The sequence below is a fragment of the Lepus europaeus genome, chromosome 20 (genome assembly GCF_033115175.1).
Source record: "Lepus europaeus isolate LE1 chromosome 20, mLepTim1.pri, whole genome shotgun sequence".
Classification (NCBI taxonomy): domain Eukaryota; kingdom Metazoa; phylum Chordata; class Mammalia; order Lagomorpha; family Leporidae; genus Lepus; species Lepus europaeus.
Genome location: NC_084846.1, coordinates 44,961,649 through 44,988,733, shown reverse-complemented (window position 1 = coordinate 44,988,733; position 27,085 = coordinate 44,961,649). Strand labels below are relative to the sequence as shown.

General features: G+C 39.9%; 1 protein-coding gene across 1 annotated transcript in view; it reads right to left on the bottom strand.

Annotated features, from left to right (window-relative positions):
* The window catches only part of HECW1 (HECT, C2 and WW domain containing E3 ubiquitin protein ligase 1), a 221,318-nt gene that overhangs the window by 153,501 nt on the left and 40,732 nt on the right, over positions 1 to 27,085 (bottom strand). The window contains exon 3 of the mRNA XM_062178407.1: positions 23,666 to 23,760. Within this exon, the coding sequence (XP_062034391.1) occupies positions 23,666 to 23,760 (95 nt within the window). The remainder of the gene's footprint in view (positions 1 to 23,665; positions 23,761 to 27,085) is intronic.

Genomic DNA, 27,085 nt, shown 5'->3' with positions numbered 1-27,085 from the left:
TGTGGGATAATGCGGTTGGGAATCAGGGGACTGGAAGTGAACTGCAAAGGTGATGGTGGCGGGGGGCGGCTCATGATAGTCCAAGGTGTGGAATTAAAATGGAATGGAAAGGCTGGGGTGTGGGACAAATCATCAAATTATAGGAATATAGGAGCCACGAGGAACCAAAGAATTCCCTTTTAGCCCCATATCATAGTGCAATTCTGGACAACAGGAATAGTGGTCACTAACTTTTGTCTGTATCCATAGAGGGTTAGACTCCTAGAGCACAGCTCAGGACCCATAACTCCCACAAGCCTGATGGCATAACAGTTTTTTTTTTTTTTTAAGCATCCCTGGCTGCTATTTGGAAAATGTGGCGCAATGGAGTATTTTCTTTAATAGTTGGCAATAAATACAAAGCGAATGAGGGAAACATTAGCCCAATTTACTTGCACAGCCCAAAGCAGAATAAAACTTGTGACAAAACAGTATTATTCATTTCAGTGTTCCATTATTTCCTTGTATTATTCCAGCAGGGATTTGAAGAATGAGAACTGAATATATGGAAGATCATATAACTGTCCATGCTGGCTATCTTATTGACTAGAAAGGATGCCTTTACCTCTTCCAATTGCACACAGTGGAGAGGAGAGCAGGGGTTGGAATCAAGCTTTTTGTCTGACTTCTGCATGCTTCCTTGCTCTTATTACTTCAATAAGGCACTTGTGGGAGCAAAGGTGCATGTACACACACACACACACAGTAACTACCACCTCCTACATCTGGAATGGAGATTGTTCATATTTCCTGCTCAAAGCATAAAGGATTCCAACAATGTATATTTGGGACACGTGAGGCAGCAGTGCAGAATCCTCCTAAGGTTGATTACCTAAGAGAGTTCTATCTGTAAACTGTGTGATTGTTCCAGGTTGTAAGTAGCTCTTTACTTCTCTTGAATAAACCTACTACTAACAACCCTCCCCACCGCCCCCCACCCTCAGTAGTCACTGTGCACACGAGAAGGCAAAATCACCTCCTATTACCTCTTTAAGTCCTTAGTAAAAAGCAAACTAAAGAGACTTAGAAACTTCTAGGAATGAAGTATATAGAGTGATTAAGAATAGTGATTCCCAATAAATAAATTTATAGAATCTTAGAGTAACGTTGACAATTTTAAGCAGGACTTTTTTTAAAACCTGAAGTGCAGCACATATTCATATTGTACATATTACAATGAAATTAAATAGATTCCAAATAGGCACAAAGGTATTTTGAAAACAGCTAATTAGTGACTATGGGTAAATTATATAAGTCTCGATGTATGAATACGTTGTGTCCAAATACGGAGCTCTAACAATGCTAAGCTTCTACTACCTACCTCTGAAATGCAGTCATCTTTGGGATCTGACAAATCAGCCACTTTTCACAAAGAATGCTTGCATTCAAGAGTGTGGGTAGGGAAATTAGCCACAGCCCTGGGAGAGGTATAAGAAAATCCCAAGGATCACAATCCCCTTTGATCATAGGCTTGAATGATAATTCTGACTCCCCTTTGAGCACACATAAGCATCTGAAGGCAACAAGCCTAAGGATTCATTAATTGAAGAACTTGTGTCACTTTTGCTAAATGTAACCTAGGCAGGACTGAAAAGGAGAGAAATAAGGTTATCTCTGAACATTAAAATACAGGGGCCGGATTCCAAATTTTCTTCTTGTTCATGAAACGATACTGGGAAGCATTCTGACATGAAAACATAGGTCCTGTCCCCCTGGTCTTCTCTAGCACCTGAGATTCAGAGCACCTTCACCACCCAGCTCAGGCAGTTGGCGGGGGTGGGCTCCGCTGGTCTACCAGAACTCAAGACTAGTTATTGGTGCGGGTCAGGGCAAGATCGCACACGGAGTAACAAACACTTGAGGAAGTGTGTCTTGAGGACTTCACTCCTTGCATTAATCTTGCTGTGTATTTTAAAGCAAAGAAATTAATAGAGCAGAGGTAATCCACTTGTTCATTAACCTGAACTTCACTTTCTCTACAGAGCAAGAAAGCTTTGTTTCAGAAAATGCATTTCTTGTGAACTTTTTGAAGTTCCCTCACAATACCTTCCGAAACAGGCTTGAAAATGCGGCACTGTTACAGCTGCCCGGACACACTCCAGTGTGGGGAAAACACGGCCTGAGCCATCTTCCTCCTGCTGTATCTCTCCACGTGTGGCCAGGAGTTATTTTTCTTGAGGTGGGAGAAACCAAGTCCCCGGCATCTCTGGCCTATCAGGAAGCTCATACACTGCACCTGCTCACCAGGCTTAATTATCGGATTCCATTTCCTTGTGTCAGCTCTGTGCAATCCTTGGTAAATAAGAATTCTTTTCAGTTTTTGCTTCCAGAAGAAAAAACTTTTCCTAGGTATGACCACTAAATTGAACACTGGAGCTAAGAGCCACAAATCTGTAATCATGATATTTATATTTTTGAAATTTCTTATCTTTTGCTGAAATATGAATAAAAAAGGTTTTTTTTTAATAGGGAAGCCACTGAGGATTTAAAAACGAGTTGTTTTCAGATAGACCTTAAAAAACAAGAGTTATTTAAGTGAAAGGCAGAGAGAGAGAGAGAAAGAGAGAGAGATAGGATGAGAAAAAAAACCTTCCATCAGCTGGTTAACTCCCTAAATGGAGTTCTGATGTGGAATGCAAGTATCTTTGCTGTCGTTTTAACTACTGGGCCAAACGCCTGCCTCAAGTCTTGATTTTTAATGAACTTCTGAAACACGTTTCTAAGACTGCTTCCTCAATTATTAAAAAGTGCTATCTGCTTAATTGATCAGTGCAATAAATCAGATGGCATATAACAAAATATTATAATTATGTACATTTGCAATTATTTCACCTTCTCTCTTTATAGCTAATGATTTTTCTTATTCACATCCTGGGACATTTGGTCAAAGGCAGGCTCCATTTTTTCCTCACTGTCCTTCTTGGCATTCATTACTCTCTTACAATATTTTAAAGATGCAAAGTACTCCTATATAATGCTGAAAATATAAGTAACATTTAAAAAAATATTTTATTTATTTATTTGACAGGTAGAGTTACAGACAGTGTAACTCCCCAGATGGCTACAACGGCTGGAGCTGCGCCGATCCGAAGCCAGGAGCCTGGTGCTTCTTCCCAGTCTCCCATGCGGGTGCAGGGGCCCAAGCACTTGGGCCATCCTCCACTGCTAGCCCAGGCCACAGCAGAGAGCTCAACTGGAAGAGGAGCAACCAGGACTAGAATTGATGCCCATATGGGATGCCGGGGCTGCAAGCGGAGGATTAACCTAGTGCACCACGGCGCCGCCCCCGTAAGTGACATTTTCAAGAGCTTCCTTTGTTTATTGCTTTTATTTATTTATTTACTCATTTATTGCTCTGAATTTATTTCAGAAGAGGTCAATCTTTATATATTTTCTTTTTAAAATTTGGTTTATTTATTTGAGGGAAAGAAAAAAGGAGAGAGGGAGGGAGAGAGAGCAGGCACAAGAGAAAGTTCACCTACTAATTCATTCCCCAAATGCTAGCAAAGTCAAGGGCTAGTCCAGGCCAAATCTAGGAGTTGGGAACTCAGTCCAGGTCTCCCACATGATAGGGACTCCACACCCAGAGTATGCAGTGGCAGGAAACTGGAATCGGAAGCAGATGAGATCCAGGTACTCCAGTCCAGGAGGCAGGCATCACAAGTGGACTTAATGGACAGCTACACCAAATGCCCTGTCTCCTTCTGTCACTTCTCTTAACACTTCTCTTCCTTCAAGTCACAGAATACGTTCTACAGATAACGAATGATGGTAACAAATTCGATGCAAAGAATGCAACAACAAATAATTTTACTGCCCACATTACTGAGTCTCCCCTAAGAAATATCTTCTGTAAGCCACCCTGTCCACTGACAGATAAAGAAATGTCGTATCTACATGCCAGGGCATATTTAGTCTTAAAAAGGAAGGACATTCTGTTACATGCTGTAACACGGATGAACCTTGAGGTCATTACTTTAAGTAAAATAAGCAATCACAAAAGGACAAATATTGTGATTCCACTTATATGAAGGATGGTAGAGCAGTCAAGTTCACAGAGGCAGGAAATAGTACAGTGGCTACTAGGGGCTGGAGGAGGGGATGGGGGAGTTAGTCATTAATAGGTACTGTTGGGGAGATGAAAAAAATGAAAACTAACAACCTTCAAGGAGAGAGTGAGGGAGGAGGAAAGATATATATATATATATGGAGAGAGAGAGAGAGAGAGAGAGAGAGAGAGAGAGAGAGAGAGAGAGAGAGAAACACGAATTCGGTCTGTATCAGGGCATCAGAGAACTCGCCCACTCAGGTCTCAGGACTGCAGCAATTTCAAGCTCTGCTAACCTGCATTGCTGCTAGCTCGGTCTGTTCTAAGCTTGGGTCATTCCAAGAACACATTAACCATCAGGTGTTACTCAGCTTCTGGCCTGAGCACTTTCTTCATCTGTGGTCTTAGCCACCTATCATGGGCTTCAGAATTTATCATTTACTTTTTTTTTGCTGTTTATCACTCCCGCAGGAACACGCAGACATAGTCTTTCTCTTTGCATCATGAGTTAAATTGTGACACAAGTTTTTAAGTTTCTGCACCTAGCCAGGCCAGAAATGGGAAGATAGGATAGGGGACATATTTTTCCTTGATGTAATCGGACCTTTTTCTTTCATAAAAACATTGATTCTAAATTAGTGAGACACAAAAGAAATGAGATTCTACAATCTCACTATTTTGATGACTTCTCTTGATTTTCTTAAAAAAAAAATGATCTAAAACACAAACAGGTAAAAAGAGGTATGGGATGATAAGGTAAATCCCTTACTTTCAGCTTCATACCGGGTCCAGCCATGGTCATTGTGGACATTTGGGGAGTGAACCAGCAGATGGGTGCTTGTTTCTCTTTCTCTCTCTCTCTTTCCCTTTTAATGTATAAATAAAAAGTAAAAAGGGATTCCTCTATATCTCTTCATGGCTGATACTCATCTACTTTTAGTGCTAAATAATCCGCATTGTGGATATGCCACAGTTTATTTATCCATTTGCCTACTGAAGGCTGTCTTGGTTGCTTCCAAGTTTTGGTAATTATGAATTAAAGCTGCTATAAACTTCCTTGTGCAGTTTTTGTGCGAACATAAGTTTTCCACTTCTCTACATAAATACCAAGGCGTGCGATCATATGGTCAGAGTATGTTTAGTTTTCTAAGAAACTGCCAAACTGTCTCCAAAGTGTCTGTACCATTTGTATTTGTACCATCAAGGAAGGAGAGTTCCTTTTGCTCCACATCCTTGCCAGCATTTTGTCAGTTATTTGGATTTTGGTTATTCTAATAGGTGAGTAGTGGCACCTCATTGCTGTTTTAATTTGCCATTCCCAATGACACATAACCTTGCATATTTGTCCATATGTGTATCTTCACTGGTGAAGGGCCCATTCAAGTCTTTTGCCCAATTTTAATTGGGTTGTTCATTCATTTGTTACTGAGTTTGAGAGTTCTAGGTATGTTTTTGATAGCAGTCCTGTATCAGGACATGCCTTTGGCAATTGTTTTCCTCCAATCTGTGCCTTGGATCCTCGTTCTCTTGATAGAGCAGCTTTTCATGTGTTTGTTTGCCATGGCATTTTTTTCTCTTAAAAATTGAGTTTAGGTTCTTTACCACTTCTAAGAGGTTTGGTTGTCTTTTCTTTAGTGATATGAATGAGTTCTATGTAAACTGAGGAAATTAGATTTTTCCAATTTTTTTCCTTAGTTTTATTTATTTTTTTTTACTTTTCAGAGATGCACCTGACACAAGATCACCCAGGCATATACAGCAAATACTAGTTGACCCAAAAGTAGAGATAGACTCCAATACATTAATAATGGGGTGATTCAACACTCTCATCAATGGACAGACCCTCCAGACAGAAAATCAACAAAGATACATCATGCTATTGAATAAATGGACCTAACAGACATTTATGGAACATTTCACCCAACATTTATAGAACAGAAAACACATTTTTTCACCAGCACATGGAACATTCAATAGGACAGATTATATATTAGGCTGCAAATGAAATCTCAGTATATTTAAGGAGATTGAAATCAGATCCCAGATCCCAGATCCCAGATCTCAAAAGAATAAAACAATAAATCAGCAAGAACAACAGAACATTTACAAATACAAGGAAATTAAACAATGTGCTACTGAACAACCAATGTGCCATTGAAGAGATTGAAACAAAAATTAAAAACTTTCTTGAATTAAGTGAAAATATATCATATCAAAACATGTGGGATGGGCTGGTGCTGTGGCATAGCAGGTAAAGCCGCTGCCTGCAGTGTCAGCATCCCATAAGTGCACCGGTTCGAGTCCTGGCTGCTCCACTTACAATCCAGCTCTCTGATTATGGCTTGGGAAAGCAGCAGAAGATGGCCCAAGTCCTTGGGCACCTGCACCTGCATGGGAGACCCAGAAGAAGCTCCTGGCTTCTGGCTTCAGATCAGCTCTGGCCATTGCAGCCAATTGGGGTGTTAACCAGTGGATGGGAGACCTCTCTCTCTGCCTCTCCTTCTCTCTGCGTATAATTCTGACTTTCAAATAAATAAATAAATATTTAAAAAAAACATGTGGGATACAAGAAAGAGGTAAGTTTATAGCCTTAAGTGCTTACAGCGATAAATTAGAATGATCTCAAATAAATGATTTAATTATGCATCTCAAAGGCTTAGAAAACAAGAAGAAACAAAACCCCAAATTAGCAGGAGCCAAGAAATAATAAGGATCAGAGCAGAAATATGTAAAATTGAAACTGTAAAAATACAAAAGATCAATGAAACAAAAAGCTTATTTTTGTAGAAAATAAACAAAATAGATAAACCTTTAGCCAGATTAACCAAGAAAAAAAGAGAAAAACTCAAATACAATTATAGGTGAAAAAAGGAGACATCACAACTGAAATACAAAGGATCGTAAGGATCTATTATAAACAACTACATGCTAACAAACTGGAAAACCTCGAAGAAATAAAACCTCAAAGGATAAATTCCTGAATATCGTATAATCTATTGAGATTGAATCAAGAAGATACAGAAAAGTTAAACAGTCCCATAATAAGCAATGAGGTTGAAGTAGTAATTAAAAATCTCCCACCAAGGAAAAGTCCAGGACATAAAGGCTTTGCTGTTGAATTCTACAGAAGAACTAACTCCAATACTTTCCAAACTATTCTAAAATGTTAAACAGGATGGAACTCTGCCAAATTCTTTTTTACAAGGCCAGTGTCACTCTGATACCAACAGCAAAGAAAGACATAATATGAAAACACAACTACATACCTAGATCCTTGATGAACACAGATGCAAAAATTCTCAGTGGAATACTAGCAAACCAAATCCAGCACTACATCAAAAAGATCATACGTTGTGATCAAGTGGGATTGATCCCAGAGATGCATGCAAGGGTGGTTCAATATCCACAAATCAGTACGTGTTATAAATCATATCAGCAGAGTGAAAAACAAGAACCATATTGTCATCTTAATAGATGCAGGGAGGGCATTTGGTAAGATTCAACATCCCTTCATGATAAAAACCCTCCACAAATTAAGTATAGAAGGAACATACCTCAAAATTATAAAGGCTAAATATGACAACCAAATGGTCAATATCATATTGAATGAGAAAAAGCTCAAAGAATTTCCCTTCTGATCTGGGAGAAGCCAAGGATGCCTACTTTTTCCACTCATAATCAATATAGTATTGGAAGTACTAGCGAGAGCAATTAGGGAGGAAAAAGAAAAAAGGGTATAAAAACTGGAAACAAGAAAAATCAAAATATCCATGTTTGCAAATGACATGATATTGTACATGGAAAAACATAAACACTCCACCAAAAAAAAAAACTTTTAGAAGTAATAAACCAATGCAGTAAGGTTGCAGGTAACAAAATCAATATAAAAAGATAGTTGTTTTTCTTTCTTTTTTTTTTTTTTTCATTTGACAGATAGAGCTAGACAGTGAGAGAAAGAGACAGAGAGAAAGGTCTTCCTTCCATTGGTTCACTACCCAAATGGCTGCCACAGCCGGCACTGAGCCCATCCGAAGCCAGGAGCCAGGTGCTTTCTCCTGGTCTCCCATGCAGGTGCAGGGGCCCAAACCCCTGAGCCATCCTACACTGCCTTTCCAGGCCACAGCAGAAAGCTGGACTGGAAGAGGAGCAACCAGGACTAGAACCTGGCACCCATATGGGATGCCAGCACCTCAGGCGGAGGATTAACCAAGTGAGCCACTGCATCGGCCCCCAGTTGTTTTTCTATACATTAATGATGTACTTACCAAAAGAGAAATCAAAACAAAATCCAATTCACAATAGCCACAAAAAATCAAATATTTATGTATAAATTTAACCAAAGAAGTTAAAGTCCCCTATGATGAAAATTATAAAACATTGATGAAAGATATCATCAAGGACATACAGAAAAATAGAAAGATATTCATTGCTCATAGATTGGAAGAATTAATTTTATTAAAATGCCTATATTACCTAAAGTGATATAGAGATTCAATGCAATCCTTGGGAGAATACCAATGGCATTCTTTACAGAATTAGAAAAAAACGAGTCTAGGGGCCTGTGTTATGGTACAATGGGTTAAGTCTCCCTCTGCAATCCTGGCATCCTGTATGGGTACCATTTTGAGTCCTGGCAGCTCCAGCTCCACTTCTGACCCAGCTCCTTGCTGATGCACCTGGGAAAGCAGCAGAAGATGGACCAAGTGCTTGGGCCTCTGCACCCATGTGGGAGACCCAGATGGAATTTTAAGTTTCTGGCTTCAGCCTGGCCCAGCCCTGGCCTTTGGACCCATTTGCAGAGTGAAACAGTAGATGGAAGATCTCTCTGTCTCTCTGTCTCTCTTTTTCTCCCTCCCTTCCTCCCTCACTCCATCCTTCCTGTGCTATGTAACTCTGCCTTTCAAATAAATAAACCAATAAATCTTTGAAAAAATTCTAAAATTCATATGGAATCACAAAAGACCCAGAATAGCCAAAATAATCCTGAGTGAAAGAAATCAAGCTAGGGCCATCATAGTGGTGGAGCAAGTAAAGCCGCCACCTGAACATTTACTATGAGCACTGGTTCCTGTCCGAACTGCTCCACTTCTGATCCAGCTCCCTGCTAATGGCCTGGGAAAATCAGTGGAAGATGGCCCAAGTGCTTGGGATCCTGCCACTTGTGGGAGAACTGGAAGAGGCTCTTGGCTCCTGGCTTCAGCCTAGCCCAGCCCCAGCCATTGCTGCCATTTGGGGAATGAACCAGGTGATGGAAGCTCGCTCTGTATTTCTTTCTCTCTCTTTCTCTCTGTAACTCTGCCTTTCAAATAAATAAAATAAATCTTAAAAAAAAAAAAAAACAGCATGGTACTGGCATAAAAACCGACATATAGGTCAATGGAAAAAAATAGAGAGCCTAGAAATTAATCCATGTACGTATAGCCTACTGACTTTCGAAGAAAAGTGTCCAAGCCACAAATTGGAGAGAGCATACTCTCTTCGATAAGTGGTGCTAGCAAAGCTGGATGTGTATATGTAGAAGAATGAAATTAGATTCCTACCTCTCACCATATAGAAAAATCAACTAAAAATGCATCGAAGACCTAAACTTAAGACCTGAGACTATGAGTAGCAAAAAGAAAATGTAGGAGAACCATTTCAAGACATCGGTGTAGGTGATGACTTCTTGGATAGGACCGCCAAAGCACAGGAAACAAAAACAAAACTAGCCAAATGTGATTATATCCAACTCAGAAGCTTCTGTACATAAAAGGAAAGATTTGGGTGGCCAGTGCTCTGGCATAATAGGCTTAGCCTCAGCTTGCAGTGCTACTATCCCACACGGGCACCAGTTCCTGTCCCAGCTGCTCCTCTTCTGATCCAGCTCTCTGCTAATGGCCTGGGAGAGCAGTGGAAGATGGCCCAAGTGCTTGGGCCTGTTCACTCACATGGGAGAACCAGAAGAAGCTCCTTGCTTTTGACTGGCTCAGCTCCAGCCGTTGTGGCTGTTTGAGGAGAGAACAGGTGGATAGAAGACCTTTCTTTCAGTCCCTCCCTCTATCTGTAACTCTGCCTCTCAAATAAATTATTTAAAAAATCTTAAAAAAGCAATAATTGATAGAATGAAAAGGCAACTTACAGAATGGGAAAAATATTTGCAAGCTACCTATCCAGCAAAAGATTAATATCCAGAATATATTAGGAACTCAAAACACTCAACAACAAAAAATTACCAATCCAGTTAATAGGCAAAGGACCTCAATAGACAGTTCTCAAAAGAAAGACAAATGGCCAATAAATATATGAAAAAAATGTTCAACATCTCTAGCCATCAGAGAAAAGCAAATCAAAAGCACAATGAGATATCACTTCATCCCTTCTAAGAATGGCTATTATCCAAAAGACAGAAAGTAGCAAACGCTGGCGAGGATGTGGAAAAAGGGAAACTCATATACGGTGGTGGGTATGTATGTTAGTACAGCCACTGCAGAAAACAGTATGCAGATATCTTGAAAAACTAGCACTCTCATTACTGGGAGTGCCCTCAAAGGACACAGCACACTGTATCAAAGAGATGACTGCACCACCACGCTTACAGCAGTACTGTTAACAACAGACAAAGTATGAATCAACCAAGATGTTCAGAATCAGATGAGTGAATAAAGAAACATATAATGTAATATTATTCAGCTATAAAAATTAATGAAATTCTCTTATTTGCATCAAAATGCTTACAACTGGAAAATATTATGTTGAGTGAAGTAAGTGGAACACAGAAAGACAAATACTGCATGTTCTTTCTTGTATGTGGGAGCTAAAATTAAAAGAAAAAATAAAAAACAAAAACAAAATAGAAATGCCTGTGTGTATCAGTATTGCTGAAAATATGGTTTTATCAAACTTTATATCACTGCCAAATTGTTATGAATGATATACTACTATAGTTTTAATGATCTGAGATTATTCTTAAATTTACTGTATATGAGTAAAATTGACGTCTTTTCATTTGATTATTATTTATAGCTCTTGCCTAAATTCCTGCTAAACATGGTCTTTTTACTTTTTACTTGTTGAACTTTTTATTTAGTGGAGCATTAAGCCTTTAAATATAATAGAAGCTTAAAACTATGTTATCTCAAAAATTAAAAGAGAGAAAGAGAGGAAAGAGAGAGAAATGCAGAGGGAGGAAGGGAAGGGAAGTATCATTTATATTCTTAGAACTGCATTTTTTTTAAGATTTATTTATTTACTTTTAAGGTAGATTTATAGAGAGGCAGAGGCAGAGGCAGAGGCAGAGAGAGAGAGAGAGAGAGAGAGAGAGAGAGAGGTCTTCCAACTGTTGGTTCGCTTCCCAGATGGCTGCAATGGTCGGAGCTGCACCGATACGAAGCCAGGAGCCTGGGGTTCCTTCCAGGTCTCCGTGTGGGTGCAGGGGTCCAAGGACCAGTTTTCTAGGCCACAGCAGAGAGTTGGATCAGAAGTGGAGCAGCCAGGACTCGAACTGGTGTCCATATGGGATGCCAACACTGCTGGCAGCAAGAACTGTATTTATGAACTACATTAAGTCTGTTCTCTTTATATTCATATTGCAATAACAATTTTAAAATGTTTTATAGGGGCCGGTGTTGTGGCATAGTGGGTAAAGCCACCACCTGTAGTACTAGCGATCCATATGGGCACCAGTTCCAGTCCAGGTTGCTCCACTTCCAATCCAGTTCTCTGCTATGGCTTGGGACAAGCAGTAGAAGCTGGCCAAAGTCCTTGGGCCCCTGCACCAACGTGGGAGACCAGGAGGAAGCTCCTGGCTTCGGGTGGGCATGGCTCCTGCCATTGAGGCCATCTGGAGAGTGAACCAGCAGATGGAAGACTCTCTCTCTCTCTGCCTCTGCCTTTGCCTCTCTGTGTGCCTTTCAAATAAATAAATAAATCGTTTTTTAAAAAGTTTTATATAATGGGATGCAATTTATTGGTACTTTTTCCTTATGGTTTTGTGTTTTGTTTTCTGTTTTTAAAGGACTACACCTCAGGTTGTCACTTAGCTTAGAGGTTGACACTGGTTAAGATTCCTGTGTCCCATGTTGGAGTACCTGGGCTTGATTCATGGTTCCTGACTACAACTTCCTGCTAACATGGACTTTAGAAGACAGTGATGATAGCACAGGTAGCTGAGTCCCTACCTCCTATGTAGGAGACTTGAGTTTCTGGCTCCCAGAAACTCTAGTTCCCGCTGTTGCAAGCATTTGAACAATGAACTAGCAGATGGGTACCCCACCTCTAATAAATAAATAAAAATTAAAAATGAATAGACAACACCTCTCTAGAATTATAAATTATTCACTCATGCTTTTATCTAGCATTTCCATGTGTTTTTATTCAAAGATCCATTTATTTATTTGAGAGGCAGAGTTACAGAGAGGCAGAGGCAGAGGCAGAGGCAGAGAGAGAGAGAGAGAGAGAGAGAGAAAGTCTTCCATCCACTTGTTCACTTCCCAGATGGCTGCAACGGCTGGTGCTGTGCTGATTCAAAGCTAGGAGCCACGAGATTCCTCCAGGCCTCCCACATGAGCGCAGGGGTCCAAGGACTTGGGCCATCTTCCACCCCTTTCCCAGGCCATAGCAGAGAGCTGGATTGGAAGTGGAGTAGCCGAGACTCAAACAGGCTCCCACATGGGATGCTAGCACTGCAGGTGGCGGCCCTACCTGCTGGCCTCAATTTTTTTTATATATAACTATTTAGTTCACCTGTAATTTGTACATAAGAAACCAGGAAGAAGAGGGGCGGCAAGATGGCGGAATAGGCAGGAAGCACACTTAGTCCGGGGGGAGAGAAAGTGTAATATAAGTGGAGATACTGCAGTGTCAAGGAAGAGTAGGGGATGAAACAGCAGAGGAAACTCTTCCGGAACTAGTGATTCACAGTGGACCTGCGTGGAGAGCGTGGGAGCCCAAGTTCGGGACACCAGCAGCAGACTCAACGCGCCAGCGCTGGAATGCGAGGTGAGCCGAACCTCCATAGCCCGAGATACCAGCAGGCAAGCGGAAAGAGGAGGCTAGAGGGAACGAGGCTTGAAACTCCGTGGGGAAAAGTTCACCAGGCTAACTAGAAGAGAGAGAAAATAAAAATAAAAAAAGTGACTGATACGGACACAAGTTTCTCTCTCTCCGCTCACCTCTCACAGGCGAGCAAGACAGAGCAGGCGCCATTTTGGACATACGTCATAAGCAGGGCGACCTCAGGTCTGCACCAGCCCTGAGCCTAGCAGAAAAACCTGACTCTGTGGGGAGGGGTGAAATAACAGGAGATTAGCATCTAACTTGGCAACCCAGTGGGAGACTGCAGGAGAATTGGAGCCCACACTGAGGGCAGCAGAGATTCCCTGTGTGGTCCTTGGGAAAGAGCTTCTGATCTCTGGCTCCTGTGGGTATATCATTTGCCTGCTAACTACCTCCAATTACGTTCAGCTGTGCGGAATTACTTCCCTTTTAAATCAAAAAAAGAAAGAGAGATTTACCACACCTAACCTGGGAGTGTCATCCTTGACACACCCTCAACCCTGAGGAACCAAACCCAGCTCTCAGTCCACACTCATCTCAAGCCTCTAAGGCTCCACTGAAAGCAGACAGTCCACTTAATATAGAGCCATAGTGTAACAAGAAAAAACACCACAGTGAAGAAACCAAATATCTCCAACATGCCAAACAACAAACGCAAAAACCAAGCTAACAAGAACAAGGAAGAAACTATGACGCCCCCAAATGAAAAAGACACCCCAATTCAAGATTATGAAGATGATGAGATCGAAGAAATGCAAGAAGCAGATCTCAAAACATTGATAAGAACATTAAGAAGTTCTCAAAAACAAATTCTTGAACTACAGAAATCCTTCATGGACAAGATAGAAAATCTCTCTCGTGAAAGTGAAATATTAAGGAGGAATCAAAATGAAATGAAACAACTAGTGGAACAAGAAACTCTGATAGTGACTAGAAATCATAATGAAATGAAGAGTTCAATAGATCAAATGACAAACACATTAGAGAGCCTTAAAAACAGAATGGGCGAAGCAGAAGAGAGAATATCAGACTTAGAAGACAGAGAACAGGAAAGGAAACAGGCAAACCAAAGAAAAGAAGAAGAAATCTAAAAAATATTGTCAGGAATTTACAGGATACTATTAAAAAACCCAACATTCGGGTTCTAGGAGTTCCTGAAGGCATGGAGAGGGAGAAAGGATTAGAAGGCATTTTCAGTGAGATACTAGCAGAAAATTTCCCAGGTTTGGAGAAGGACAGAGGCATCTTAGTACAGGAAGCTTATAGAACCCCTAATAAACATGACCAAAAGAGATCCTCACCACGACATGTTGTAATCAAACTCACCACAGTGAAACATAAAGAAAAGATTCTAAAAGGTGCAAGAGAGAAACGTCGGATCACTCTTAGAGGATCTCCAATTAGACTCACAGCAGACTTCTCATCAGAAACCCTACAAGCTAGAAGGGAATGGCGAGACATAGCCCAGGTACTAAGAGAGAAAAACTGCCAGCCCAGAATACTATATCCTGCAAAGCTCTCATTTGTGAATGAAGGTGAAATTAAGACTTTTCACAGCAAACAGAAACTGAAAGAATTTGTTGCCACTCATCCTGCCCTGCAAAAGATGCTTAAAGATGTGTTACACACAGAAACACAGAAACATGGTCACCAATATGAAAGAAGGTAAAGGAAGGAAACCTCACAGCAAAAGATCACAGGAAGCTCAATTTCTCTTTGACATAGAATTAAACTCTGATGCTCTGTTAAAGCAATGTGTTAAAGTAATCTATTATGTTCTCTTGATGTCTGTTAAATTCTAATTGTTCAAAAACAGCTGAATTTTTATTAAGAGCAATGGGTTATTTAAATATGTGCTTTTTTCAAAAATTTGAATATCTGCTGCTCATAAAACTAAAGCGTTGTTGGTTCTGTGTTTAGCTGTCCTCCTATAGGTTCCTATGGACTTTTTCCAGCCACTTTTATTGTATTCAGTACTTTGGGATGGCTCTGTAAACAGATGAAGCCAATAATGTATTAACAGTACCAACTGAGAGAAAGTATGGTTAACTGAGGTTACTAAAAAGAAAAAGCAATTCAAATCAATTGGCAATCTACAAAAAGAGTTAAAGATTTTAAAAGCTATTATTAAAATTGATGTATTGGTCTATTATGCTATATTATATGTGTGTACATATTGTATGTCCACATGGGGAAATTTTATTAAGAGTTTTATTTTAAATGGCTTATAGATAAGATTGTCCATAAATTTAAGCTGCTAAAATCAATCAAAGATACATTTTAATTTGTGGGACCTGAATCTGTGTATCATATGTTTTAGACTTGTTGGTAGAAAGAAACTAAAAACATTTTAGATGGTTGTGCTTAAGTTTACTGGCTAAACAAACTACACCATGTTAGATATTTAAGAGGTGTTTTCAAATACATGATTCTTAAAATTTATAGAAGGCATTGGACCTTCTGGTAAATGTTTTCTTAAGTTGTTATCTAATGGTTGAAACGGTTTGCTAAGTATTCATGTGATATTGCTATTGTCAGCAAGCGATCTAGGACTTGCTCCCTCATTTCTCTATTCGAAGCCCAACTTGTTCTTTCATTTCTCTATTCTCTTCAAGGTAGGAAACTAATTCTATTATGAAGGAATCTGTAGGATGCACAATTTAATCTTTAGACCTTATACAATAGATGGCTAACATTTTTCTGCAATAGCATAGCCAAAATAAGAACTCAAATAATAATCTCATAGCTAGATTCACTTCGCCATCAGCGAAGTATACAGTAAGTAGAAAAAACCTCCCTTTCAGACCAAAGGGAAAGAAAGTTTTAAAGTGAGAATATAATTTTCCTCATGGGCATTGTCTACCTTAGAAAAACTACTACAGAACATGCCTGTGACTATAGACTTGTAGTTCAGGCCACCGAAGATTAGAGATGGGAAACGGGCACTCCCTTGACTTGCATCCTCTGGTCTGCTTTAACACAAACCAGGAGGAAAAGAAAGCTCGGCATCAGAAGCAATGGGTGGCAGGCCTATTAATGGCTGATCTGCACAGTGATCTGCCCTCAAGGAGACCCAACAGGCCAGTCCACTGCAGTGGCTTTCAATGTGGTAAGCCTGGGCTTCAGCAGAAGTCAGCTTGTGAAGAGCCCTGGCAGCTCTGCCAAGAGTTGGATCACTGGAAATGGACCCGCCCTGGAGTCGAAGGATGCCCAGGTCAGAGCCACAGATCTTATTGGCTCTAAGCTGAAAAGCCCTTCACTCAGCCCAACTTCCAAAGTGACCACTGCAGCTGAGGGGATGGTCAAGTAGGGTCAGCAACATTGCAGGCAGAACTGTAAATTTCTTGTTAGAGATGCCACCTGCCTTTACCTGGCCAGCTCTCCTCCCAGGCCAGCCAAGTAATGAAAGTCAACAGAGTGCCTTCCCCTAGGAGGTTCACACCTCCCTTAGGATATACCCCATGTGAAGAGATAGATAGGTCTGGGCCTCTTAACTTACAAGGCCTAAAGCCCACCAGATTATTATCAAGCCCCTTCTATCAGGTTCTATTTGCCTCTCAATCAGAAAACTTAATTGTAGCTTAGACAGCACCTTTCTTAGCTCCTCTAATAATGACTCTGTCCTTTGTTCTAGGCCCTGTCTAGTGCACTTGGGCCTCATTCCTTTGTAATCATAACCTCTACTCTACCACCAATGGCTCTACTCCCAACATGTGTGTACTGATGGTCCTCTTCCCCACTTAATGCTGTATAATTGTTCAAACCTGGTAAATGCCACTCTTAGGATCATTGGTTACTATCCTCACTCTGTCTTTTATGACCTTGTCTAAATATGATCAGAGTCGGCAAACTTGGAAGGCTTCCATAGCCTTGGCAACTCATGACGACAGCCTAGGATGGTTACTGGCGCCATAAACTAGAGTGTCAATTTGTTGGGTCAACAACAGGAGCCACTGTGCACTTGCTCCTCATGTGGGATCTCTGTCCTTAATGTGCTGTACATTGTGATTTAATGCTATAACTAGTACTCAAACAGTATGTTTCACTTTGTGTTTCTATGTGGGTGCAAACTGTTGAAATCTTTATACTAAATTGATCTTCTGTATATAAAGAGAATTGAAAATGAATCTTGATGCAAATGGAAGGGGAGAGGGAGCGGGAGGGGGGAGGGTTGCGGGTGGGAGGGAAGTTATTGGGGGGGGGAAGCCATTGTAATCCATAAGCTGTACACTGGAAATGTATATTCATTAAATAAAAGTTAAAAAAAAAAAAAAGAAACCAGGAAGAAGATATTATATATATATGTGTATATGTACATATACATATATATATTTACATCCATTTATATATTCAATTTACATCCATATATATATTCAAGTATTTTCTCAGTTACCATAATACCATATACTTACTTGGAACAGATTTTAATCATCATCTAAAATCCAATAAACTGGAGTCTATTTCTTGGCTCTCTACTTTTCTGTTCTATCTATCCATTTTAGTTATTATGGCTCATGGTACATTTTAATTCCAGGAAAGCTATTATCCTTCCATTATTCCCATTCCCTAAAAATATATTGTATTTTCTCATATGTCAGTTTTAATAAACCTAGAATCACACTGCTGTTAAATGCATCCTATTTGTATTTCAATTTTAGTTATCCTGAATTTATAAATTTAGAGATAATTTATATAGCTAAATATTTAATTTCAGAAAGTGACAAAGATTATCTTTTACAAATAGTCAAATCTTCTGTATCTTTCAGTATTTTTAAAGTTTCTATCATATTGGTTCTGAACATTTCTTAAAATATTGTTTGGTTAATATGAAAATGGAAGCCTTCTTTCCATTCTAAATTGTTTTTTCTTTTTTATAGAATTAGTGATTCTTTTTTTAAAAGAATTATTTTATTTATTTGAAAGACAGAGTTACAGAGAGAGGTAGAGTCAGAGAGAAAGGTCTTCCATCCGCTGGTTCATTCCCCAGATGGCCGCAACAGCCAGAGTTGTGCCGATCTGAAGCCAGGAGCCAGGAGCTTCCTCCAAGTCTCCCACGCAGGTGCAAGGGCCCTAGGACTTGGGCCATCTTCTACTGCTTTCTCAGGCTATAGCAGAGAGCTGAATTGGAAGAGGAGCAGCCGGGACTAGAGTCGGCACACATATGGGATGCTGGCGCTGCAGGCTAGGGCTTTAACCTGCTGCACCACAGCACCAGCCCTAGAATTAGTGATTCTTAACATATTAGAGATAGTTTATTGATTCTTGTTAGAGATCTTGTTAGATATATTGTTTCTCATAGCTTTAATCTATTATTTTGAGTTTTGTGAAATATAATCAGATTATTTGTAAGTGATGATAATTTCACCATCTTTTTTCTGATACTGCCTCTCCATTTTTTTCTCTCACCTAATTCCTGGCTTGCATTTTCAAAGCAATGTTAACTTTGCTGTTTTTGTCTTGTTTCCAGTCTTAATTAAACCATTTCTAGTGCTTCACCAAAAAATGATACTGGCATTTGGTATTAAAGTATATGTAAATCCATCTCAGGTTAAGGACCAACTGACATTTCACTAAAGCAGAAAGAATCATGTGGTTTTCTATCACTATGATTTGTTATATTAATAGCTTTCTAAATACCAAGCCAACCCTATAGTCTCCATATAAATTTTGTATGGTCAAATTATTTTAGTGTTTTTGGCAATGTACTTATTAATATTTAACTTATGCTTTTTATATTTACAATGATCAATAAGATTGGTCTTTTTTCTGTTTTTTTTCAACCCACTAAATGTTTTAAATATTTAAATAATTTATGCCATTAAAAATTCTCCTAGATTTACAAAACTTTGGTTTTAAAAGGACCATGAGTTCACCCAAGCTAGGAGGGCTGCTCTGGAGGTACCCGAGCAGCCAGCGTGATGAAAACCAGGAGGGGCAGGTAGCAAGGTGAGTTTACTGCCACAGACATGAGAAAACCAAGGCCATGTTCAGGAACACAAAAGGTCTCAAGTTGTGCTGTATGTTTCTTTGGTGTTGTCTCTGGGGCTTGAGGGGCCAGGTAGGGCTGTTTAATTCACTGTTCTTATACTTACTATTGATATAAGGCAGCCAGTCCAGAATCAAGCCACCAGTCAGTGGCCCAGCTCCACAGTGACCATGGCACCCCAGCTGCTAGCCGGGGGGATCCAGCTCCTGGCCAGCTCCCAACAGCATGGTTCCAGGCACATGGTATCATGATGTGGTCCTCACTCAATTCTGGTGTCCATGTTAAGATGGCAAAGAATATTTATTTTGGAAGTTTTTCTTCTTTTTGCTCTAGAAAGTTGAATTTGTATTGGATTTATCTATACTTCAATCACTTGAAAGACTTCATCTATGAATGCCTTAATTTTATTTTGTTTTAGGGAAAATAAACCATTTTTATTTGTCTACTCTGGCAAGCTCCTTGCCACTATTCCCTAGAATATCAACATTTGGATCTGGCTGCTGAAAACCTTTTGAATAAAAGGTTGTTCCATTTTCATGTCTTCTTGAATCTGGCTCATTGTATATATTCATATTGAGATCCATCAGATGAATATATTTATCTTGATATATTCATTCAAGATTTCTAGGTCTGGGCATCTTAGCTAGGTGTTTACTATCTGTCTCTTTTCATTAAGAACATTCCTGGCTAGGCTAGCTTTGTGACATAGTGGATTAAGCGACTACCTGCAATGCAGTCTCCCACGTGGGCACCATTTCGGGTCCTGACTGCTCCACTTCCATCCAGATCCTGGTTGATGCACCTGGGAAAGCAGTAGAAGATAGCCCAAGTGCTTGGGCCCCTGCACCCACGTGGGAGAGTTGGAGGAAGCTTCTGGCTCCTGGCTTCAACCTGGCCTAGCCCTGGCTGTTATAGTCATTTGGGGGAGTGAACTAGCAGATGGAAGATCTCTCTTTTTCTTCCTGTAACTCTCCACTCAAATAAATAAACACTTAAAAAATTTGTGATTTTTCACTGTGCTACCAGAGTAGGATGTTTTCTCCAATAAAGGCAAAGGTAGGGGCCAGCACTGTAGCATAATAGGTAAAGCTGCTGCTTCCAACGCTGCCATCCTATATGGGCACTGGTTTGAGTCCTGGCTGCTCCACTTCCAATCCAGCTCCTTGCTAATGTGCCTGAGAACACAGCAGAAAATGGACCAAGTCCTTGGGCCCCTATCACCTATATGGGAGACCTGCAAGAAGTTCCTGGTTCCTGGCTTCTGACCAGCCCAGCTCCAGCAGTTGCAGCCATTTGAGGAGTGAACCAGCGGTTGGAAGATTCTCGTATTCATTAATTCATTCATTCTCTCTCTCTCTCTCTCTCTCTTTCTGTCTCTCAATTCTGCCTTTCAGATAAATCAAATAAATCTTTTTTTAAAGGCAAAGGTAGACATTTGATGATATAAAACTGTCAGATTAGTGCTTTCTATCAGCAAAGAGTGACACTGATGTTCTCCATGTCAGTGGTACATAACCTTTGTGGGACCATGAACCCTGTCCAGAGTCTAATGAATGCCTTGGATTCATTTCCCTAGTAACACACACAAACATATACAGACCATATCGGGGCTTCATAGATCTCCAACTTCAATGTAGAAAACAAGGCTTTTATAAGCCTAGAAAAGATTTCTCTTTCCATTAGTGATTTGTTTCTAAATTATAAGGATGAGGATTTTTTTCTAATGCAATTCTATAGAAAGCAAAACTTGAAAAGATGGTTTATAATTAATCACTGGTGAGCACAGAACATGAATTGGGGTTTTGCTTCCTATACCCCAGAGGGGAAGGGTGTAAAACACACTGTGCCAGGGCAGCGGAGCCATGGCTGCTGGGGAAAGCATTCTGGGCAAGACCCTGAAATGCGTCTTTAGAGTAAGCTCTGCACCTGTTTCCCTGAGACACAACAAAGGTCATAATGTTGGGCCAGAGTGGAATCCAACCTTCGGCGTGCCTCTCAGAGAGGTTAGAGATGCACAGGGCTCAGCTGAATTTCTTAGAGAGGATGACCTCTGGCTCTGATTGTTTTTCCCTTTCTTTCTCTTTTAGGGAACAAGTCCATTTGACACATTAACCCAAAACAAATGTCCAAATATCTCCCTGCTTTAGTCTTTTCAAACTTGAAGGGACTTTTGCTGAAGACACATATGGGAATAGCATGCTCCTCATACAAGGTTAAATTAACACAGGAAAAAAAAAAACAACAAAGAACTTGATCAGGAATCAGGGCTGTGGTGTACACCTAGCTCACCTGAACCCATCTGGAAAGCCCTTAGTTGTGCCCTGGTCCTGCCCATCCTTGGTTCTCCCAAAGTGCCCTGTATGGCCACTGCTAGAGGCTCAGAGTAGAGTTTTGTTAGAGCCTGGTTTCTTGTCAAGCCCCCTTTACCCATTTATCTCATCTCATACAGGTGCCTTTATGGGGATGAGGGCTCGTCTTGTCTAGTTTTATATGCTTAGTGGTCAGCCCAGGGCAGCTTGCTGATAAACATTCATGAAATACATCAATGAACTCTTGAAATCACAGCCTACACAATGATGAACAGACCCTGTTGTGAGCAAACCTCCAAGGGTGAGAGGTCACAGAACTGTGTGTACTGGCCGGGTGGTGGTGCTGGTGGTGGAGGGGGATGAGGGGACTGGGGAAGTAGCAGAGGACTTTGGGAAAGAGAGCTGGCTTTGATGATCATCATACAGTTTTCCAGACCAGGAGGGACAAAACGTGGCTGTAGATTCTCAGGTAGAAGAAAGTACACATCATGTTAATATCTAACCTCCAACTTCTGTCTCTAAATCTTAGAAACTCCTTTTCCATTCCACCCTAGCCTTTGTGGAAAAAAGATAAGAGTTTAAAGTTATGGTAGTCAGAAGATCTCATAAAATCTGCCATTAGAAAATCATCTTAAAACCCACTAGTAAATGTCTAGGCAGCACTGAACCTCACATGTGAATAAATCATGTGCAATTTTAGCAAAAGCACTCATTTATATTTATTGTGTTTTATCTGAAGGACTTGATTTATAATTTCTACAAATCAAAATGCTCTGACACTCTCTTCTATGAAAAACTAACAGAAATATTTATGAAGAAAACAGGAAATACTAGAATATCATACTACATAGCTTCTTCTGACATCCTACTTCACTAGCATAACTGGGGTTATTTTACATAGAAACCAATTTTGAGAATATTAAGAATTAAACCTTAAAATTTTAACTCATAGGACCAGGGCTTGTTTTAGGATCAGGTTAGGTAAGCACTGCTGATATGTTGCAAAAATAAATTATAGAAGTATTAGTGAGGCAACAGGAAAACAGTCAATTCACAAAAGGCTCCTGTGATTATTATAAAGTACAAGAAAAAAAGTAAACGTAAACATCCTGCCATCTTCCTAAAATGTCATAAGGCTGAGTTTCCAAGGTTAGGACTAGGAGTGAGGGCAAGGTCGAAGGCACGGTGGCAGTGGCATGAAGCTGGTCCGATCAGGAAAGCTGGACTCTGCCTCAATCTACAGGAGGTCTCGTTTTCTCTCAACAGAAGAGCACTGCAGAACCGATATGCAAAATGGCAAAAGTGCGCCTTCTGAGAGTCCTTTCTGAGTCATGCCTATTTCAGTTCAAATGCTTCCCCTGTACCTTTGAACACAGGGAAAACAGGAGCCGTTTTTACTTCCAGTTGTGTGAAGAGTCCTCACTGATTTTTGTTCAGCCTCCCCTAGTTGGTCATTTTTAATTAATGTGAAAAGGAAAAGCAAGGACAATCCTATATGATTTCAGCCTAATCAGGTGTATTGAGAACTAGGTAAAAAGTATCACAAAGATAAAACTAGATTGTAATGTAGGAAACGAAGGTATGCATTCCAGTGGCACTGAACAAAGCCACAAAGTAGGGAACAAATGATGTAATTTTAGGCCTGGATCTGCACCTAGCGCATTGTTTGACCTGAGGTTATATATGGAGGCTCTCTGGGTGCAGTGACCTCATATGACAGATGGAGGGATGAGAGACTGTAGGCTTTTCTAAGCCTACTATTTCATACTGCTGTGACTAAGATCAATCTGAGACCGTAAGTTTTTATTTCATTAGTTATTTATAAGCCCCAACAGAAATGAAAACACAAAAGTCTATAAATATTTAAAACTGAGGAATTAAAAAAATACATTGCAAAGGAAGACTTATTCAGAGCTATTCTGCATATCTGTATTAGAAACACTTGATCATCTAGGCCAAACATTAAAGTTTGGCATTTCTCTAACAAACAAGAAGGCTGCAGATTCATAAGGCTGACCTGAGCCCCTGTCCTTCACTATTTTCAGCTGTGTCTCCACTTATCTATCAGTATCTATATATCTATCTCTCTCTCTCTCTATATATATATATCAATATATATAGATATATCTATCAATATATCTCCATAATCATCATACACACACACACACACACACGAGCAAAACAGGAAAATAAAGCAGCACTGGAATTAGCTCTGACCAAAAAAAGAAGGAATAAGACTGTAAGACTTACTGGAGCTGCTGAGTTTTTCACCGTGACGCTGGGGGTGGTAGCTCTCAGGGCGCCACTGACTCCATGGTAGTATTTGAAGCAGATCTTAGTTTCAGCTGAAAGATGGAAACAAAATAGGACTGAGATGTAGGGATGTCGGGTGTAATCCGGGAAGTGACAGACACGGCCAGAGAGGTCGTCTCCAAGAACTCCAATTTAATTCCTCCCATGAGCCAGACAGGCTGCTGGACAATGATAGCCTACATATGGCCTCATGGGCAAGTTTGACTTCCTCCTATAAATGTGTCATGAAAAATTGTTTGGCCTTAATGTTTTTGTCCTCAAGTGAAACCCGTTATTTAGACTCTCCACTTACTTTCTATTCCACAGGCAGCCACTACTTTCTAACAGTTTTAACATTTTTGGGTGATTTGATGTGGACCACCTGTTTGTATCTTTGTAATTTCCTATTATTTAATTAGCTGTGGTGAATGTCTTGCTCATTTGAAAGAAGACTTTGTGAGAAATTATTGAAATTTATGAATGGGAGGCATGTTTTTTATCTTCTAAATTCCTATACACAACAGTGACTCCTTCTTTGCACCACAATTTATTTCCTTTCAAAGTTCTATAGATGGAAAGCAGACAAGGTACAGCTTTGAGGAATTCTGTTGCTTGGGTTTAAATTTCAGCTCCACTGTTCACCCTATTACTATGTGTAGAATAGGACTAACACTACTGTAAGTGTCACAGGATGCTGGTTAAGAAAACAGAAGTGCTCTGAGTTCAAATAAACACTCAGTAAGTGTTGGTGACAATGCCAATGTGCTGAACAGTGACGTGACTCCATCACCTCCTGGCATTCCATTTTGTAGAAGACAGAACCCATAACCAACATGACTTCAGTCAAGTTGAAGGGTGACCGGATTTTCACAATTCACTGTTCAGGGAATTTTTTTTTCTTAGAATTTGAAACTTTCTTAGGTGATACCTTTCCCCTCTTGTATTAACTTTGCTTAGGAAAACATGAAGAATCTCTAATTTGAGATCCCATTTCTCAAATATGCAAATAGTGTCTACAATGTTCTTAGCACAAATTCAATTATGTCCATAATGGGAAATATGGAAGACGAAGTGTAAATAAAAATCTTTTTTTTGTATGCTTGAGAGTACAGACTTTATAAAACAATGGTTAGCTTTTTAAAAAAAATTAACATTAAATATACACAAATATTATTTAAAATTTAGATAATATTCCTTATTCTATGGTATAATTTGATAGATTTGTAACCTGTAAATCTAAATTTTACCCTGAAAATAATTTTTTTGCAAATGATTTTTTAAATTCAAGTTTACTTCCTAGGATAAGGAGCAAAAATTACCAGTTGTCTGCCCAACACCCATTCTCCCTTTCCTTCTTAATAACAAAAGCCTCAATTTTATTTTGGACGATAATGTCTAGCTAAAGTATTGCATTTTTGGCCTCTCTTGCAGATACATTTATGTTGTTTTCCATTGTTATTTTGGGATTTCTGCTATATGTAGCTAACCTAAACCAGACTAATAAAGTTTCCACAATGTACAAGATATGAATATTACAATATTCTTTTTTAGGTTAGGAGGTATGAATATTTTAAGGATTTTCCTTTCCTGTGGCCAAATTGCTTTCCAAATAGCACTTTGTACTTCCACTAGAAAATGTAACTCATCATTTCATAAAACCCTTGTTAACACTGAGCATTATAGACCAAAAAAGCTTAAAATAGAATCTCATTATAATTTTATTTGATTACTAGTGAGACTACACATCTTTCCATCAACTTTTAATTAGATATGAGAATTTTTTTAATCTATTGAGCTGTAGTTGTGAAGACTTGCCACTGTCTGAGAGATGTCTGTGTGCTCATCAGTCTCTCTTCGAGTGGATACATTCTTACTTTAGATGTGTTTGCTTCAGGAGTCATTCTTTTCCTAAGGTTATTTTTCATATCTGTTGATTGCCTTGTCAAGTTTTAATGGGCAATTTGATACTGACTTTCCATACCTATTCTTCAAGACACCTCACGGCTCTCCCATGTTAGGTCTACACACCCAGATCTATACTGCCTCAGCCTGGAGAGCAGGTTTCTGGTAGGTCAGGAACCATGGGGGAACCCTGAGCACTGCAGGGAGACAGACTTGTACATCTTGTCCATCACAGTGAGTCTGTGCTGTTCAGTGTGTGAGTGACTGTACTTGCAGATGTTGGGGAGAGTAGCGCTAAGAAGACAAATGGCCTCACCTTAAGCTTGGTTGGGTAGAGAGAACTTTTGGATGATAGGCATCGTGAGCCAGTAGCAGCTGTTATTTCAATGCCTTTAAGTCAAAAGGTCAGGGAAATTATATACAATCTTGTGAATTCTATTGCCAATGAGAAGATGACTACATGTGTTGAGCTAAGGATTCAGGGAAACTTTTAAAGTATAGTGGTACTCTACTGAGAGGTTCTGGGCAAAGGTTATCTGCCTGCCTGCCTGCCTTCCTTCCAGCTAAGATACTGCTCTTTGAAAGGCAGGAGTGAAGGGAGAGATGGGGGTGCAGTGAGAATTCACTGCCACATGCAGGTTCACTCTCCAAATGCCCACCATGATTGGTGCTAAGCTAGGGCCACAGCTCGGAGCTGGGAATGCACCCCAACCCCCGATGTGAGTGGCAGGTACAGAGATGGAGAGAGACAGAGATCTTCCATCCACTGTCTCACTCCCTAAATGCCTACAGTAGCCGGGCTGGAACTTAAGTTTCTCATATAGGCAGCAGGAACATAAGTACCCGCGTCATCACCTGCTGCCACCCAGAGAACTCATTACCAGGAATCTGGAATTGGAAATGTTGTGGGGACTTGAACCCAGGTACTCCAAAATGGAATGCAGCCATCACAAGTGCCTAACACCTACAATAAATGCTTATCCTAACAACTTGATTTTTTAGATGGATTTTCCTTTTATTTAACATGAATACCTCTGTGACTTAAAATAATTTCCCTTTTAAACTTGAAAGAGGTATTAAATCATTTAGAAGTTTTTCTTATTTAGAGATGGAATATGAATGAAAGACATCCATAAATGTTCAATGTAACAAGTCGACATATAAATAATTTATTGTATGGCTTTTAAATATTTTCATTCATTGATTTATTTATTTGAAAGGCAGACAGGAATCTCTCATCAACTGTTTTATTCCTTAAATGCCAGCTAGGGCTGGTGCAGGCTAAGCTAGGAGCCAGGAACTCAATGCAGATCTTTCACCCAGGTGGCAGGAGCACATCTACCGGAGTCAGAAGTGCGGACTTGAACCCAGAAACACTGACATGGGATGTGGGCAGCCCTGGTGACCTCTTAACCCCCCAAACCCATCCTTATCATATGGCTTTTTTACAAAAATGTCTTCATTCCACAAAATCTC